This window comes from Dipodomys spectabilis, unplaced genomic scaffold (assembly GCF_019054845.1).
Source record: "Dipodomys spectabilis isolate Male_0828 unplaced genomic scaffold, ASM1905484v1 ptg000576l, whole genome shotgun sequence".
In the NCBI taxonomy this organism is placed as follows: Eukaryota; Metazoa; Chordata; class Mammalia; order Rodentia; family Heteromyidae; genus Dipodomys; species Dipodomys spectabilis.
The window spans coordinates 1,680,506-1,697,849 of record NW_024871253.1 but is presented as its reverse complement, the minus strand read 5'-3'; the positions used below and the strand labels follow the sequence as shown (position 1 = coordinate 1,697,849).

The 17,344-nt window shown below is 50.5% G+C and overlaps 2 protein-coding genes across 4 annotated transcripts; one reads left to right on the top strand and one right to left on the bottom strand.

The window, feature by feature from the left end:
- The first annotated feature begins 1,704 nt into the window (after nucleotides 1-1,704).
- On the top strand, nucleotides 1,705-5,010 carry Slc16a13 (solute carrier family 16 member 13). Its single transcript, XM_042670870.1, has 4 exons — nucleotides 1,705-1,989; nucleotides 2,138-2,281; nucleotides 3,098-3,835; nucleotides 4,472-5,010. The coding sequence occupies exons 1-4, from the start codon at nucleotides 1,791-1,793 to the stop codon at nucleotides 4,675-4,677; spliced, it is 1,287 nt and encodes a 428-aa protein (XP_042526804.1). The 5' UTR covers nucleotides 1,705-1,790; the 3' UTR covers nucleotides 4,678-5,010.
- A 1,305-nt stretch (nucleotides 5,011-6,315) lies between these two features.
- On the bottom strand, nucleotides 6,316-8,824 carry Slc16a11 (solute carrier family 16 member 11). Of its 3 annotated transcripts, XM_042670817.1 has the most exons (5): nucleotides 8,375-8,824; nucleotides 7,948-8,155; nucleotides 7,541-7,684; nucleotides 6,676-7,443; nucleotides 6,316-6,588 (listed from the first exon to the last, which is right to left on the bottom strand). In XM_042670817.1, exons 2-5 carry the CDS (start codon nucleotides 8,147-8,149, stop codon nucleotides 6,359-6,361), a joined length of 1,344 nt encoding a protein of 447 aa, XP_042526751.1. In that variant the 5' UTR covers nucleotides 8,150-8,155; nucleotides 8,375-8,824; the 3' UTR covers nucleotides 6,316-6,358. The 3 variants fall into 3 exon arrangements, with proteins under 3 accessions (XP_042526751.1, XP_042526753.1, XP_042526754.1); XM_042670819.1 differs by lacking the exon at nucleotides 8,375-8,824 and having other exon boundaries at nucleotides 7,948-8,158; XM_042670820.1 differs by lacking the exon at nucleotides 8,375-8,824 and having other exon boundaries at nucleotides 7,985-8,054.
- Nucleotides 8,825-17,344: the final 8,520 nt, after the last annotated feature.

Here is a 17,344-nt window from a genome sequence, read left to right as displayed (position 1 = left end):
CTCATTGTCTTGATCAGATATTAAGTTATAAAAGTTCAGCTCTTAAAAACTGGTATAGGGCCACAACAATTCCTTTTTTTGGGGGGGGGGGGGTCCAGTCGTGAGGCCTGAACTCTGGGCCTGGGCGCTGTCCCTCAGTTCTTCAGCTCAAGGCTAGCGCTCTACCACTTCAGCCACAGCACCACTTCCGGCTTTTTTCTTTTTGTTTATGTGGTGCTGAGGAATCAAACCTAGGGCCTCAGGCATGCAAGGCAAGCGCTCTACCACTGAGCCACCTTCCCAGTCCCCTGGGCCAGAACAATTTCTGTCTCTTTGGCATATTCTCTACTAGCCAGTGCTTAGTTGACTATACTTACAAGAAAATCACACACACACACACACACAAACTTTCCCCACTGCTCTGGTTATGAACTTGAGGAGCTGGAGTTAAAATGAAGGACAGGAAACCCAAATCATTAATTAGTACATGTAGGTAGTGTTTATTAGGGACTTGAGTACTGGCCAGTGGGAAGGGCATGTGTCATTGGCTGGGTTATAGCTTGTCTCCAGTATGCTCCATCATGAGATCAAAATCTGCAGTTAGAAAATGACTTAATAGAGGATGGAGGAAAAGAAAAGTTCCAGCCCCACTGAGGAGGCCGTAGGTTGTGCTGGTAGAACCTTGTGTGAGCTTACACCCACCTTTCCTCTCTCTAGTTATTTTTGGGTCCCAGTGACCTGTAGGCTTCCTGTTGGTTGGAACAGTAAAGAGAGAAATGAGTTATCATATAAATGAATGCCAGAGTCCAACAATTCACCAGTTCCTCTTCCTTTTTTTTTTTTTTTTCCGGTCATGGGGCCTGAACTCTGGGCCTAGGCACTGCCCCTCAGCTCTTCAGCTCAAGGCTAGCGCTCTACCACTGAGCCTCCCAGTCCCTCCCCTCCTTTTTTCCCTTGACCTCTGGACATCAGGAATCCACGGAGTCCAGATTTCCCCAGCTGCATGTTTGCCTAGCTGCATTAGCCACCGCAGGTGTTCTACCCGGTTGTGTCTTATCTCGCAACCTCTGTCCTCTCCCCACATACCCATGACAATTCCAGAATTCTTCACTAAGCAAGTCATTGCCTGCCTCTCCAGATCCTGTTTGCCCACCACTGGCCTCACACGTGGGTATTTGCTGCTGAAATGTGGATGAGTTGACGTCCAAGAGGAAGCGGGATTGCAGCACCCCAAAAGCAGATAGAGTCCCTCCGTGGTCACGTGGGGTCACCCAGTGGGCCCCTCCTTACGCATGCGCCCAGCCCACTGCTGAGCCTGAACAATGTTCTAAATCTTGCCCCTCCCTTCTGGCTCCGCCCTCTGTTCCCGAGTCCGCGTCCTCATTGGCTAGTTATGGTCTGACTGTGGGCCCCCTTAGCCAGGTGCCTACATGCCCCTGAAATAAAATCAAAGAAATCCACACCTTGACAGGCGTGCGTCAGGGGTGGGGCCAAGCTATCACGTTCTCTGTGGGTCTGGGGTGCAAAAGATCGGGCCCATTTTCTCGGCTGCGGGCCAAATAGAGCACCGCTTCCGCTTGCTCCTGGCGGCGGTCGGCACTGGCTTCCCCGTCTCCCCCACCCCCCGCCCCTTTCCTTGGCTGCCCCCTGCGGAGAAAGGCGCAAGCGCTTCACATCGCCCCTTCAGTGACTTCCCCTCCACCCGCTTTCTTCCCTGCTCGCCGCCCAGCCGCCAGATTGGGTGGGTGGGCAGCGGTGGAGCGCTCAGGAGCCAGCTCCCGCCAGGGGTCTTAGTGGAGGACCGGGCCCCGATGGCGCGCCGGACTGAGCCCCCCGATGGGGGCTGGGGATGGATGGTGGTGCTCTCAGCGTTCTTCCAGTCGGCGCTGGTGTTCGGGGTGCTCCGCTCCTTTGGCATCTTCTTCGTGAAGTTCGTGGCTGCGTTCGAGGAGCAGGCAGCACGCGTCTCCTGGATCGCCTCCATCGGAATCGCGGTGCAGCAATTTGGAAGTGAGTGCTGGTGCCTGGGTCTGATGTCCTGTGAGCCTCAGAAGAGGGAGGGAAGGTAGGGACCGGAAAGGGAAAGGGCGAAGGGTTCCGGAGGATGCTGGGGAAGGTCGCCTGAGACTACATCGCAGAATGCCTTCCTCTTCCCCAGGCCCAATAGGCAGTGCCCTGAGCACGAAGTTCGGGCCCAGGCCTGTGGTGATGACCGGGGGCATCTTGGCTGCACTGGGGATGCTGCTAGCCTCATTTGCTACCTCCTTGACCCACCTATACTTAAGTATTGGACTGATCTCAGGTGAGACGCCGGACAAGGACAGGAAGAGCCAATGCCTGGATCTTTGGCTCCTGGATTTTTACTTTCTTCCCACTCCTAAAAGCTTCAGGGAGAAGCCTAGGGAAAGTTTGAGTAGCACTTGTGTCCTGAATAGATTTCTTAGAAGGAATAACTAAGTTGATAAACGTACTAGGAAAGTTATGAATCCCCAGCATACAAGCCCAAGGCTAGAAGGATTGGAATGTAAAAAGAATTTCTGTAAGATGGTGAAATAGGTATCAGTATACAAAGAAAACGTTCAATCATTTATGCAACTTGGCAAAGGAAGGTTACACAGCCAGAAATAGAGCTGAGGTCTAACTCCAGAGTTCTCTGCTAGTTACTTTTTTTTTTTTTGGGTCCGGTCATGGGGCCTGAACTCTGGGCCTGGGCGCTGTCCCTCAGCTCTTCAGCTCAAGGCTAACACTCGACCACTTGAGCCACAGCACCACTTCCAGGCTTTTTCTTTTTGCTTATGTGGTGCTGAGGAATCGAACCCAGGGCCTCATGCATGCAAGGCAAGTGCTCTACCACTGAGCCACCTTCCTAGCCCTCTGCTAGTTACTTTATAAACATTTTTATCCTCTCCTTAAGAGTGTTAACTCCACTTAACAGATGAGCAGAGTGAGGCTGGGAGATAAATGTAACATACAAAGCTTTACAACTAGGAAGTGTCAAAACCTGGACTGTAACCCAGGCCTGTAGGACTCCAGAGCAAAGTCTGCTGGGTGGTCTTGGGATTACTGGATCCCTTGAGCTCCCCTAAAGTCCGCAACCCCATTTCTTCCTTTTTGACAGGCTCTGGCTGGGCCTTGACCTTCACTCCGACCCTGGCCTGCCTGTCCCGTTACTTCTCTCGTCGTCGATCTTTGGCCATGGGACTGGCACTGACGGGAGTGGGCCTCTCCTCTTTTGCATTTGCCCCCCTATTCCAGTGGCTGCTCAACCACTATGCCTGGCGGGGGGCCCTGATGCTAGTGTCTGCCCTCTCCTTCCACCTGGTGGCCTGTGGTTCACTCCTCCGACCACTATCCCTGGCTGAGGACTCTGCTGTGGGTGGCCCTGGGGCCCAACTCATCTCCCTCCTCCATAATGGCCCCTTCCTCCGTTATACTATTGCCCTTACACTGATCAACACTGGCTACTTCATTCCCTATGTCCATCTGGTGGCCCATCTCCAGGACCTGGGTTGGGACCCACTGCCTGCTGCTTTCATACTCTCAGTGGCTGCCATTGCTGACCTTGTGGGACGTGTGGCCTCTGGGTGGCTGGGAGATGCCATTCCAGGACCTGTGGCACGACTCCTGATACTCTGGACTACCTTGACTGGGGTGTTACTCGTCCTGTTCCCTGTGGCTCAGGCTTCTACAGCCCTGGTAGTTCTAGCTGTGGCCTATGGATTTACCTCAGGGGCCCTGACCCCAGTGGCCTTCTCCGTGGTGCCCGAACTTGTGGGAACTGGAAGGATGTACTGTGGCCTGGGACTGGTGCAGATGGTAGAAAGCATCGGGGGGCTACTGGGGGCTCCTCTCTCAGGTAAGGGAAATGGGATTGCCAGGTGGGCCAGGGCTGTCATGGTACACCACTGGGGTAAGGGACTGACTAGTCTCATTATAATGTATGTGCTTATTGCCTTTGGGGATGGTACAGTAACACAGCCTACATAAGTCCTGAAATAAGGCCATCGGGCAAAGGACTTGGGGCTGGGCTGAGAAGGTCTGTGTAGAAAGACTGTTTAACTATAGTCTGGAGTTTCAGAGGACTGTGGCATTCTGTTGTCTTCCTTTGGTCTACTGGGCCACAACCCAGGTGTCTGGTCCATCCGGTTAAAGTACTCCAGGCTCAAGATGGCAGAACCTTCTAAACTTTGACACTTTCCTCTTAACTATTAACTGTACATGTAGAAAGAAACCTTCAGGTGTGCCTCACTTATGCTGGTTTACTAGATCCCCATGAGCTGGTGTGGCAGACTTTTCCAAAAGCAATAAAGGGTGAAATTACTTTTTGGGGCCCTTTGGGAATCTAGAGTTCTCATATTCCTGTAACTATAACCTTGGGATTCCAGCTCTTTCAAGATAGTGGGTTCCCTGCCCCCCAATAAAATGGGTCTAAGCCACCTGCCCCAGTGTACAGATCACCCACATGTATTTTTTTTTTCTCTCTTGGACCTAGGCTACCTCCGAGATGTGACAGGCAACTACACGGTTTCCTTTGTGGTGGCTGGGGCCTTCCTTCTCGCAGGGAGTGGAGTTCTCATCACTCTGCCCTATTCCTTCTCCTGCTGTCCAGCTCCTACCTCCAGATCCCAGGACCTTGTAATCGAAGCACCGCATACCAAAGTCCCTCTGTCCAAGGAGGAGGGGCTGGGAAAGGACTGAACTCCAGCCAGAGGCAGTCAAGTCTAGAAAGTCAAAGCTTGACAAATCCAAGTCTTCTGCCCTGTCTCTGACCTCCACAAATCACAGTGCCTTACAATTCTTGAAATGTCTCCTTAGAGCAGACCAGGGGTTTCTGAGGTGTGTGTGCCAAACCTTTGTATATTGTTGAGGGCTCTCATTTCTGCTCCTTTGTTCTCCCAGTGTGTTTGTTTTGTTTTGTTTTGGATCCAGGAAATCTTGCTTCACTGAACTGTGAATCAATTGAAAATCAAAGGCTGGGAGTGAGCCAGGTGCTAGTGGCTCACGCCTGGAATCCTAGCTACTCAGGAGGCTGAGATCTGAGGATCATGATTCAAAGCCAGCCTCTGCAAGAAAGTCTGTGAGACTCTTCATTTAACTACCAGAAAACCAGATGTGGCGCTGTGGCTCAAAGTGGTAGACAGCACTAGCTTTGAGCAAAAAACAGGTCAGGGACAACACTCAGGCCCTGAGTTCAAGCCCTACAACTGACAAAAAAAAAAAAAAAAAGGCTGGAGTGTTCTCATGTTTTATATGTGATCTCTAGTGTTGACCCCCGCAAGTTTCCTCTCTAAAAAACAGATGTTTGGGAAACATAGATGTTGGTTTGAGATAATATCAAATAAGGGAACTGGATAATAATCATAACTTCAGAAAGACCAAGGGCCTCATTTGGTTTGGTCAGCTAATGGAGTCATGGCTGAGCAGGGGAGTGGAGGTGTTCATGAACTCTGGTGACCCAGAGTTCCACCCTCCTGTCTTTGTAACTAGCTTCCTTTTCCTTACTGTCCTTATGATTTTTTTTGGGGGGGGGTGTCCGGTCGTGGGCCTGAACTCTGGGCCTGGGCGCTGTCCCTTAGCTCTTCAGCTCAAGGCTAGCGCTCTACCACTTGAGCCACAGCACCACTTCCAGCTTTTTTCTTTTTGCTTATGTGGTGCTGAGGAATTGAACCCACGGCCTCATACGTGCAAGGCAAGCGCTCTACCACTGAGTCACCTTCCCAGCCCCTGTCCTTATGATTTTAGAGAAAGAAAGAAAAGAAAGAGGAAGAAAGGAAGGAACAAAGGAAATTTGGCCTTTTGTTTTCCTTTGTTGTTTCAAGACCATCTTGCTATTTGTTCCAGCAAGATACTCCTGCTGAGTGCAGGTGCAAAGTGATGTCGTGTTGCATGCTGGCCTTACAGGCATGTGCCCCACCTCATTAGATTCTTAGGCCAACTTAGGGAGATTGAAGTGCAGAAAGGAGTCTGTGAGATTTAGATACTAATTTTTTCTTCCAGAATTAAGACTTGAACTCAGGGCCTGACCCTGAGTTCAGGATTTCAGCCCCAGTAACTAAGATGAATAATGCAGAGCAGAGGGAACACATGAACATCTCTTCCTTTCCCTCACTCCCCTACCCTGAACAGTTTAAAACTGGTAACTTTTCAAGACTCCCTCTGAGGTACAGGACTTGGGTAAAGAAAAATGAACTAGCTGAACACAGAAAAACCTTCCTCCAACACCCAGAGTTACTTGGAGTTCTGTTCTACTTTAGCCAGCCTTTTGAGATATCTTTCTTGAATTTTCAAGGTCCTGAATTGGCTAATGCAGTTTTCAAGGGGAATAAAAAAAATCACATAAAAATTCTTTATTGGGGGAGGGGCTTGCACAAATAGATGATCAACAAGTTGTATCCCTGGCGGAGGCCAGGCCTCTTGGGGAGAGCAGAATGGCTTGGGGAACTGGCAGCAGTTCCCCCCTCTCAGGAGGAGGTGTAGCTGGAGGTGAGGCTGGCCTGCAAGAGGGGATAGCTCTGGGCAGCCCCATGTAGATGAAGCTGCCAGAAAGGATGAACGATCCACACACTAGGAAAGAGGCGCTGAAGTCTCCAGTCTCATCCCTTAGGAAGCCTGAGTAGAAGGGTAAAGGAATTTAGAGGTCTTCCACTCCAAGGGGCTGAAGATGCTGGTGACCAAATCTGCTGGATCAGCCCTTACCTGACAGGGGAGGGCCTAGGAGGCCCCCGAGACTCATCAGCATCATCACCAGTCCAGTGGCCTGCACCACACCTCCGATGCCCACCAGCCCCGGAAGCACACCGAAAACCAGTGGGGCGTAACTTCCAGCGCTCAGTCCGTAGGCCCCAGCCGCGGCCAGCAGAGGTCCCCCCCAGCTGTCCTCGCTCTCCACCGTGGGCACCAGTCCCACCGCCAAGATCCCCAGTCCGGTCAGACCCCCGAACACGGCCAGCAGCCGCGGGAGGGGTACCCAGCCCTGGTCGGCCAGCCACCCGCAGACCAGCCGGGCGCTGGCATCCCCCACTGCAGCGACGGCCACTACCAGCGCTGCCCCATACCCTCCCAGACCCCGATCTAAAGCATGGGGGGCCAAGTGCACATAAGGGACGAAGTACCCGCCCCCAATCAGGGCTGTGCCCAGGGCAAAGATGGAAAAGGCCCTGCGCTTAAAGAGACCCAGGCCGAGGGCAGCTAGGGGGCTACGTGGTGGAGCAGGGGGATCGCCAGTGAGAGCCAGGGGTCGCAGCAGGGCGCCACAGGGGGTGAGGTGGAGGGTGACCGCGCCTAGAAGAAGCAGCGCGCCCCGCCAGCCGAAAGTATCCAGAAGGAGCTGCAGGGCCGGCGCCAGCACCAGCGAGGACGCCCCGTTACCCGTGAGTGCCAGCCCCACCGCCAAGACCCGACGGCGGGAGAAGTACCGCGACAGGGTGCCCAGGGCAGGGGCGAACACCAGGGCCCAGCCGGCGCCTGCAAGTCGATGGCATAGGGTGAGCGTAGCCCCCAAACCAGCTCCCGTCGTCCCCACCGTCGCCCCCGAAGGCCCCGGGCATCCCACTCCCCTCACCAGCGAGGAGGCCCAGGCCCAGGTAAAGGTGCAGCAGGCTTCGGGCGAAAGCCGAGAAGAAGAAGCCGAGCGAGGTCAGCACGCCCCCGATCATCACCACCGGGCGCGCCCCCCAGCGTGTGCTCAGGGCGCTGCCCACGGGGCCTAGGAGGGGGCGGAGTCAACGGGAGACCTGCTTCGGAACCCCCGAACTTTCTCCCGCGCTCTGCACTGGCTGTTTGGCCTCAGACTCCTCCCCTTGACCTCTTGACCCCCCCCACTCTTCTAGAATTCGGTCCCATCAGTAGGTTTTTGGTTTTTGTTTTCTTTTTTTTTTTCAGGTCGTCTGATAAGCAAGTGGGTCTCCCAACGCTACGGTCAGGGCGTCTCCACCCCATGCCCGCCTCCCACCTCGGGGCCCCCCTCACTGGCTGCCTGCTGCACGGCCAAGGCCAGGGCGCTGACCCACGCAGTCTCCTGGGCGCTCCGGTCAAAGTGCTCGGCGAGGTCAGGGAGGGCCAGACCCAGAGAGCGCAAGAGCCCGTAGGAGAGGCCGTTCACCGCGAAGGCTGAGGCCGCCACCACCCAGCCCCAGCCCCCATCCGGGGGTCCGGCCAGCTTGGGGGTCATCGCCGTCTGCAGGGGTGGGGGTGGGGAGACACCTGTGAACGAAGGCTCCATGCCTGCTTCTCCGCCCGGGAGCTGCGAGCCAGCCTTGGGCTGCTCGCCCCGGGTGGGCGCAGCGCCCCGAGCGTGGGCGCGGGGGACAGGCCTGGGGATAGAAGTCTGGGGTGCTCGCGGGGTCCTGGGAGGACGGGGCAGCCGAGTCCCCCTCCCACACCATTTTCCCCTTACCCGATCTCTCTGGGCGTTGGGGGGAAGGGAAGGGCGAGGAAGGATTCAGCCGGGTTTTCTCCCCGCTTCCCGGGCGGGCAGGGCCCGGGAGAGAAGCGAACGCAGAGATGGAGCCCCAACTTGGACAGGCTCTCTCCGTAAACAGAGATCACCACCGGGGCCTGAGCCACCTGGGACGCGTGGAGGGGGGGGGTACCGAGGGCAGGGAGGGGGAGCTGGGACACTCAGCCAATCCGCCAAGCCGCGGATGGGGCCCGCCGCCGAGTCCCACGGGGATCGGATTGTCCACACGCAACCCCCAGCCCCGGTAGGGAGTGGCGAGGAATGAATGCGAGTGGCCCCGCCCCGCCGCACCAGGCTCCGGCCCACGCACCTGCCGGCAGCTGCGCACCCAGGAGTTGGCGGGGATTGCAATCCCTACCTAACCTGTGGACCGCTACCCAGGCAAGGCATCCACGCATGGAAGCCGGCGTGGTCTCCAAAACCTTTGGGAATGAGTAGTTTCCTTCGGAGGAAGTGGCAAGTCTCGGTTGTGGAAGGATTGGCTGCCAATGGGTGCCGGACGGCTCTGCGCTCTGCAATAGCAACCACCCCCAAGGAAAGGGAGAGGACTTCCTAATAAGAGGATCGGTGATGTGTTACCCGCTCACCTCTACAAAAGCCCCAGGGGGGAAAGTGCCATTCCCATTGTGTGGGCGGGTGTTGATCATGGGGCTCGTACACAAGGCTTCTCATTCCTTGCTTTTTCTGCTTCAGGCTGCTACTCTATCTCCCCTCCAATTCGGGCTTTTTGCTGGTTAATTGGAGAGCCTCTCGGATTTATCAGCTGGGGCTGGCTCAAATCTTAGCGTCCTGAGTAACTGTGATTACAGTGAGCCTTCAGTGAGTGTCTGCCTGCCACTCCCATTTTACAGAAGAGTAGCTAAAACTCAGAGGTTAAGGATTTCCCATCTTAAAAAAAAAAAAAAATGGTGGGAAAATCTGAATTAGGCCGGCCCAACTGCAGAGAGAACAGATCTAGGAGTAAAAAAAATATTTACCATGGTTGCTGAAAATGGCCTAGAAAGAACTGGCACCTTCACAGAGCCAGAGAGCTTATGATTCCAAAATAAGAGTGACTGCAAATAGAAAACATCTTTGCTATCAGAATCCCTAAAGACGAGCTAAAAGCTTAAGAGAAAAATAAACTGGGCGTTTGTGGCTCATACCTGTAATTCTAGCTGCTCAGGAGCCTGAGATCTGAGGATCACAATTGGAAGCTAGCCAGGGCAGAAAAGTCTGTGAGACTGTCTCCAATTAACCAGTAAAAACTCCAAGGTGGGAATGTGGCTCAAGTCGTAGAACACAAGCCTTGAGCAAGAAATGCTCAAGGTCCTAAGTTCAAGCTCCAATACCAGCACACCCAGGGTCGTGTTGTGCCCCCCCCTTAAGTCACAGCACCACTTCCAGTTTTTTGGTGGTTTATTGGACGGACTTTCCTGCCTGTGCTGGCTTTGAACCACAATCCTCAGATCTCAGCCTCCTGAGTAGCTAGGATTCCAGATATGAGCCATCGACGCCTGGCAACACACAGGATGTTTTTTAATAAACAAAAGGAAAATAAAATATCAGAATCTTTTGAGCCCTCTAGATGAATCCTTTGTTATACTAGTTAGCATTGCTTGACTTCAGTCGTTTTAATAGAGAGATATAGTCTTTGGATTAATTATTAAACAATACATTGAAATCCCAGGTGAGAGCATGCATCAACCAATAGCCACACGATGGCAGTATTTCTTTATTGTTGAGAAATTTCTACATGTAAGAAAAAAAAAAGCTAATGTTGAGAGACTGTAAACCAAAAATCCAGTTTGACCTTCAGTGGCTCTCCATTGCCCCTTAGAGGGAAAAATCAAATTTCTTCACTTTCTGTATAAGACCTTTTTACAATAACTAAAGGTAGACCCAGGCTTCTAATTAAGTCTCCCTCTTTCTCTCACCAGCTGTCTTACCTGCTCCATGAATATGCCTCACCTTTTCTTCTGGATTTTAATATAGATCATTTGCTCGGCTGAAATGTTCAGGATGAGGTACAGGAGTCCAGGAAAGTTTAAGGTACACTGCCAAGGACACTTCAAGAAAGTGGACTCACTGGTTTCCCCAGCCTCAAGTTCTCTTTTCAAAGTCACCAAGGTAGAGGAGCTAGCAGGTCCTTAGCTGCCCAGGAGGTAGGGAACCTGCTACTTTAGAACAGGCTGGTAAGCACCCTGCTGTGATCAGAACAAGGACAAGGATTGAAAGGAGTCACTCTCCCTGGTGAAGTAGAAATATAGACAGAAGCTATGTGCTGGTGGCTTACGCCTCTAATCCTAGCTATTCAAGGGGCTGAGATCTGAGGATCATGGTTCAAAGCCAGCCCCAGGGAGGAAAGTCTATGAGACTCTTATCTCCAGTTAGGCACCAGAAAACTGGAAGTGGCACTGTAGCTCAAAGTGGTAGAGTGGTAGAGTGCTAGCTTCAAGTGAAAAAACTTGGGGACAGTGCCCAGGTACTAAGTTTAAGCCCCATGACCAAAAAAAGAAAAAAAAGAAGAAAGAAAGGAAAGGAAAGGAAGAAAGAAAGAGAGAGAAGAAAAAGAAGAGAAGCCAGACCCTGGTGGCTCACACCTGTAATCCTAACTACTCAGGAGGCTTAGATCTGAGGATCATGGTTCGAAACCAGCCCAGGCAAGAAAGTCCATGAGACTCTTATCATCAATAAATCACAGAAAAAGCTGGAGTGGTGCTGTGGCTCTAGTGGTATAGCACTAGCCTTGAGCAAAAGGAGCTCAGGGACAGCACCTAGGCCCAGAGTTCAAGCCCCAGGACTGGCAAAAAAAAAAAAAAAAAAAAGTAGACAGAAGGGATTTGAACCACGTCATGTCAAAAGTACTTATGCAGGATCCAAAAGTCAGGAATACATTCCAGAGCACTAGACTGGAGTAATTGATTGTGAAAGAGCTCTCCTCTCTCTCCCTCTCCCTCTCCCTCTCTCTTTCTCTCTCTCTCTCTCTCTCTCCCTCTCCCTCTCCTCCCCCCACCCCCCCCCCCTTGGTCCATCATGAGGCTTGAACTCTGAGCCTGCTTGGGCTGGCTTTGAACTGAGATCCTCAGATCAAAGCCTACTGAGTAGCTAGGATTACAGGCGTGAGCCACCAACGCCTGGCCTCATTTCGCTCCTATATCATGTCCCCTAGCTTCTTAGCCAGAATTGGCATCTGTTGACTCATGGAAGTAGTATAGCATAGAGATCAGAAGAATGAACCCCCAATGAACCTCTCAGTTTGACTTACAGTTCCACCACTTAGCTATATGATTGCAAGCCAAGTTATTCAGCCTCTCTGGACCTGTTTCCTCATTCCTAAAATGGGTGGAATAAAGGTAGCTACCTAATCAGGTTGATAGAAGAATTAAATGTCACTATGTGTGCATGTGTAAATTAAGGACTTAGAAGAGTGCTTGAGTATGGCACGTGTTAGACAGATGGCTGCCACTGTTGTGATGCAGGGGAACTTGCTAGAGCCATCAGCACCCTCTGCCTTTCTCCACCTCACTATCAATGCCTTAAGCTCAAGGAACCATATCAGTCTGATGAGTTCTCTGTCAGGTGCCATGGCTCATGCCTATAATCCTTGCTGCTTAGGAGGCTGAGCTCTGAGGACCACAATTGAAAGCTAGCCCTGGCAGGGAAGTCCATGACATTCTGATCTCCAATTAATGATCAAAAAGAGCCAAGAGTGGAATTGTGGCTCAAGTGGTAGAGCATTAACCTTGAGCAGCACCAAGCACTTAGACCCTGAATTCAAGCCTTAGTACTGGCACAAAAAAAAAAAAAAGTGAATAATGAATTATTGAAAGAAAAGAATGCTAGACAGAATCACTCATCATGTGAACTTGGTACCTGAAGATGTCAGGCATCAGGCACCTAGAAAGAATGGTTAATTGACTAAATTCATTATGCCTGCCCATGTGGAGAAGGCCCCAGAAGGAGATACTGAGCCATGTAGGATCTTAAGGGAGACCCTAAAAGAGAGAGTTAAGGCTTATATATACATAATTTGTTGTGGGGACATTGGATCTGGGAGTATGTCGGTGCTTGTGTACTATAAAATGTCTCTGCAGCCTCCCTGGCAGGTTCTTAGGGCTTTGAATTCTCAGGGAAGCTCTTCTCTGAGACCAGCTATTCCCAGGCACATCAGAGTCTTTAGAAGGTGGTCAGGGAAAGAAGGGACAGACAAGGATGAGAGGTGTTATTCACAGGGAACTTTGCTCTTTTAGAGGAACTAAAAAAAAAAAAAAAAAAAGAAACTTTATATATTATTTGGCTTGGCTGATGTTGGCCTTCTAGGAACTAATAGCTGCCTCTAACTCTCTAGTTTGCTTCCTTTCCCCAATTCACCTAGGGACCAGGTCACAGAAGATCAGCACAGATCTCAAAACCCAGGACCAAAGCCTAGAAAAGTGGAAGAAGAATATGACCTAGGAAGAGAGGGAGGACACAAAAGGCCAGGTATAAGATTCAGAAGCAAGAGTGTACCTCTGTTAAGACAGGCAATGAAGCAGAGGGCTGTGGGGCCTAACATATGAAACAAGTCTACCTGGATGACCAGGGGAATGGCAAGAATGGAGAACTAAGCCAGTGGGACGTTGCTGATAAGGTTGGGATTGGTACAGATGAAGCAGGTGAGCTTGGAAGCAGGTTGGAGCCAAGGCCTAGAGTGAGATGGTTCATACCATCTGCCAAGCCTGTCAGCCACCTCTCCTCCAGTCCAGCTCCCATCCCTTCCTCTGTCACCCCTCTCCCCATAGTGAAGGTCTGTCTGGTGAATTTGACTTTTGGGATAGAGACTGGCTCTACCCCAACTCTACTGGGGTAATGGAATTCTGGAACTTTGGCCAATGTTTCAAGTTAGCCAGTGTCAAAATTCTTAGAAACATTAGCTCTGGCTTATTGAAGGAAAGAAATGGTTTATTCCTGGAAATTGGGCAGCTCACAAAATTACTAAGATAGCTGCAGGTGCAAACAGGAACCACTGTGAGTCTAAGTGGGTTGCTAAAGCCACTGATAGGGCACCAGATGCCTCTGCTGCAGCCTTCTGTGACCACTGGGTCCTGCGACTGTGCAGAAATGTTCTTGGCTTCTTTGTATCACTCTCTCTCAAATCTAAAACCAGAGCTGTGATCCTGATCACTTCTCATCCTTGCTGGAAGGGGCACAAGGAAAACAAGCACCTGGTATTTCCAATATCTGCACACACATAGGTTCTGTCTCCCATCAACAATAATAAGCTGGAGCTGTGTTTGGTGGTATATACTATAGTCCCAACTACTATGGAGGCTGAGGCAGGATCATTTGAGTCCAAGAGTTTGAGGCCCTCTTGGGCAATATAGTAAGACACTGTCTCTTAAAAATAAATAATTCAAACACTATAATCCCAGCACTCAGGAAGTAGAGACAGGAAGATCTCAAGTTTGAGGCCAGTACAGGCTACATAGTGAGATTGTGTGTTAAAAATAAATAGGTTTGCTGAGCTCCAAAGCTTATACCTGTAATCATAACTGCTTGGGAGGCTAAGATCTGAGGATCATAGTTTGAAGCTAGTCTGGGAAGGAAAGTCCCTGAGATTTTTTTTTTTTTCTTTTTGGGGTCTGGTCGTGGGGCCTGAACTCTGGGCCTGGGCGCTGTCCCTCAGCTCTTCAGCTCAAGGCTTAGCGCTCTACCACTTGAGCCACAGCGCCACCTCTGGCTTTTTTTCTTTTTGCTTATATGGTGCTGAGGAATCGAACCCAGGGCCTCAGGCATGCAAGGCAAGCACTCTACCACTGAGCCACCTTCCCAGCCCCAGTCCCTGAGATTCTTATCTCCAAAGTACCCAATAAAAAGTTGGAAGTAGAGCTGCGACTTAAATGATAGAACACTAGCCTTTAGCCAAAAAATAAAAACAAAAACAAACCGCAGGGACAGCATCTAGGTCCTGAGTTCAAGCCCTAGGACTGCCAATAAACAAACAAAAAACAAATAAAGCAGAAAAATCTCCATGACTCTTATCTCTCATTAACCAACAAAAAGCCAAAAATAGAGTATGGCTCAAGTGGTAGAACACCAGCCCTGAATGGGAAGCCAAGCAAGAACATGAGAACCTGAGTTGTGACACACAAGAATGAAGAAAGAGGGGCTGGGAAGGTGGCTCAGTGGTAGAGCGCTTGCCTTGCATGCATGAGGCCCTGGGTTCAATTCCTCAGCACCACATAAGCATAAACAGCTGGAAGTGGCACTGTGGTTCAAGTGATAGAGTGCTAGCCTTGAGCTGAAGAGCAGTGGGACAGTGCCCAGGCCCAGAGTTCAGGCCCCACAACCGACCAAAAGAAAAAAAAAAAAAGAATGAAGAGACAGAGACAGAGAAAGACAGAGAGGAGGGAGAGAGGTAGGGAGAGAGAGCTAAAGGGAGAGAGTTCCAGGAGAATTGTAGTCCATTCCTGGGGCATAAAGGTTGACTTGATGATGTTTGTCATTTTTTTCCCTCTGTAGTGACCAACCTTCCAGCTCCAATGAGCTTTCCTTTCTTTCTTTCCTTCTTTCTTTCCTTCCTTCTATCATCTATCATCTTTTCAGTCCCAACAAACTTCTTTCCCTCCGTTCCTTCCTCTATTTATTTCTTCCTTCCTTCCTTTCTTCTTTTCCTTCCTTCCTTTCTTTCGCTCTCTCTCTCTCTCTCTCTTTCTTTCTTTCTTTCTTCCTTCCTTTCTTTCACTTCTGGCTTTTTTAGTGGTTAATTGGAGATAAGAATCTCACATATTTTCCTGCTGGGGCTGGCTTCAAATGGCAACCCTCAGACCTCAGCCTTCTCCTGAATAGCTAGGATTATAGGTGTGAGCCAGCAGCACCTGGCTGGGGGGCAGGGGGAGAGGCGGGCGGAGGAAGGGAGGTATGTGAGCGTGTGCCAATACTGGGCTTGAACTCAGAGCTTTGCACACGGCTTGGCTCCTTCCAATCAAGGCTGGTTCTTATCACTTGAGCCACACCTCTATTTCTGGCTTCTAGGGGAGTAGCTAGTTGGAGATGAGAGTCTCTCCAATTTGTTTGCATGGGCTGGCATTGAACCTCCATCCTAGAGCTCAGCTTCTTGAGCAGTTAAGATTTTAGGCATGAGCCACCAGTGCCCAGCTTTATAGCCAAGCTTTCTGGGCCCATTTGACCTCCTTTCCAACCCTCACCTGTGACTATGGCTTTCTGACTTACTTTATCTCTCATGGATTAGTGACCTGATACCCCCTAGATCGGCCCTGAGGGCCTCAACAGTCCAGTCAGGCCAGAATCTCCACTTCTCAGCTGAGACAAACAGAAGCCAAGATGGGAGGAGACAGGGAGTCAAACAACAAACACATTTTCTTGCAGTTATATGGATATAAATTAGACATTCTAAAGGCTTTGGAGACTTGGGGGGGAGAGGAACGGTGACACTGTGGTAGAGCATTTACCTAGCACGCTCCAGGCCCTGAGTGCCATCTGTAATACCATTTAAAAATATGTATACACAACGCTGAATTTTCTGGACCAAGGAAGCAGAAAGTACCTTATTCAACATCAAGGCAGAAATGCCTGGATAAAGTTGGGTGGTGTCTGAACAAACTGTGGGAAAGTCCCAAAGCACCATGAAGGTCCAGGAGATGAAGCTGTGCCAGCCAGCCAGTACATATAACCCTTTTCTTGCCCTATCACTGAGTGCATTTTTTTTTTTTTGGTCTTTTGGTAAATCACTTATGAACATTGTTCCTCTTATCTGCCAGGAATCTTCTTTGCCCTTGCCCAACTCAAGAACATTTCCTCTACAAAGCTTTCTCCAGCCTCTCCTTTACTTTTGAAGCCCTTTAAAGCATGCACACGGGTGGCTGAGAATCAAGGTTTGAAGGCATCTCAGGAAGAAAAAAGTCTTAAATCCAATTAACCAGTAATAAGCCAGAAATGGAGTTGTGGCTTTAGTGATAGACTGCCAACTCTAAAAGAAAAAGTTAAGGGAGGTCCGCACCAGGCCCTGAATCAAGCACTAGCATACACACTGTTACATTATGCCCACCTTTGATCCTCAGCTCCACCCAGACCTCAGCTTCTTACAGCCCTAGAGTTCCTGCCACCGTATAGCTGGATACTCCCTCTCTCCACCCAGACCCACCTGAGCACGTACCTACCTCACTTCCAGTGCCCCAGACCCTCCTACTACTTGATTAGGGACAGACGCCATGTGCTCCCTCTTCAGGGAAATATGGCTCCTCTGATAAACCTCATAATAATCTTACTTCTGTGCCTGCTTGCCTCCTGGTGGTCCCCTGGATGGATGTGAAGGATTCCTCTCTCTCTCTCTCACACACACCTATAAATCTTGGCAGCCTATCTTCCTAAGGGTTCCTTCTCTTTCTCACTCAGGCAAACAGCTTTACACAACATTATGTAACTGCATTTGAAGCTCTCCTTCTTTGATTCATCACCAGGAGACCTTCAAGTTGGGACTAGCCTGGGTTAAAAACACAGGAGGGTATGGGGGTGTCACAGTGCACCTGGAGGGAAGTTACACCTGCCAAGGTCTACAGAGGCGAGACAAAGCCCTGGACAACCCGAACTGGCTGCCTAGGAAGGCGTTGTGTGTGCAGGGATCTGGGAGGCAGGAAGTTGGTGCCAAAGGCCTGTGCCAGTGAGCCCCACAGGGGGCCAGGGGAGGCAACTCAGGAAACCTCACAATACAAATCTCCTGGCTGTTCTTTTCTACAATTGATGAATCATTCATGAGCATCTATTAATTATATAAAATGAAAGTTTTTGTTACAATATTTCCATACATGCAAGCAAGGGGCTTTGATTTATTACTGGAAAGTCAGTGCAGCTAATCAACCTCCATGCTTGCATCCAGCATGGAAAGAAGTCAAGCAAACTGCAAAAGTAGGAAAGTTTATTTGCAAA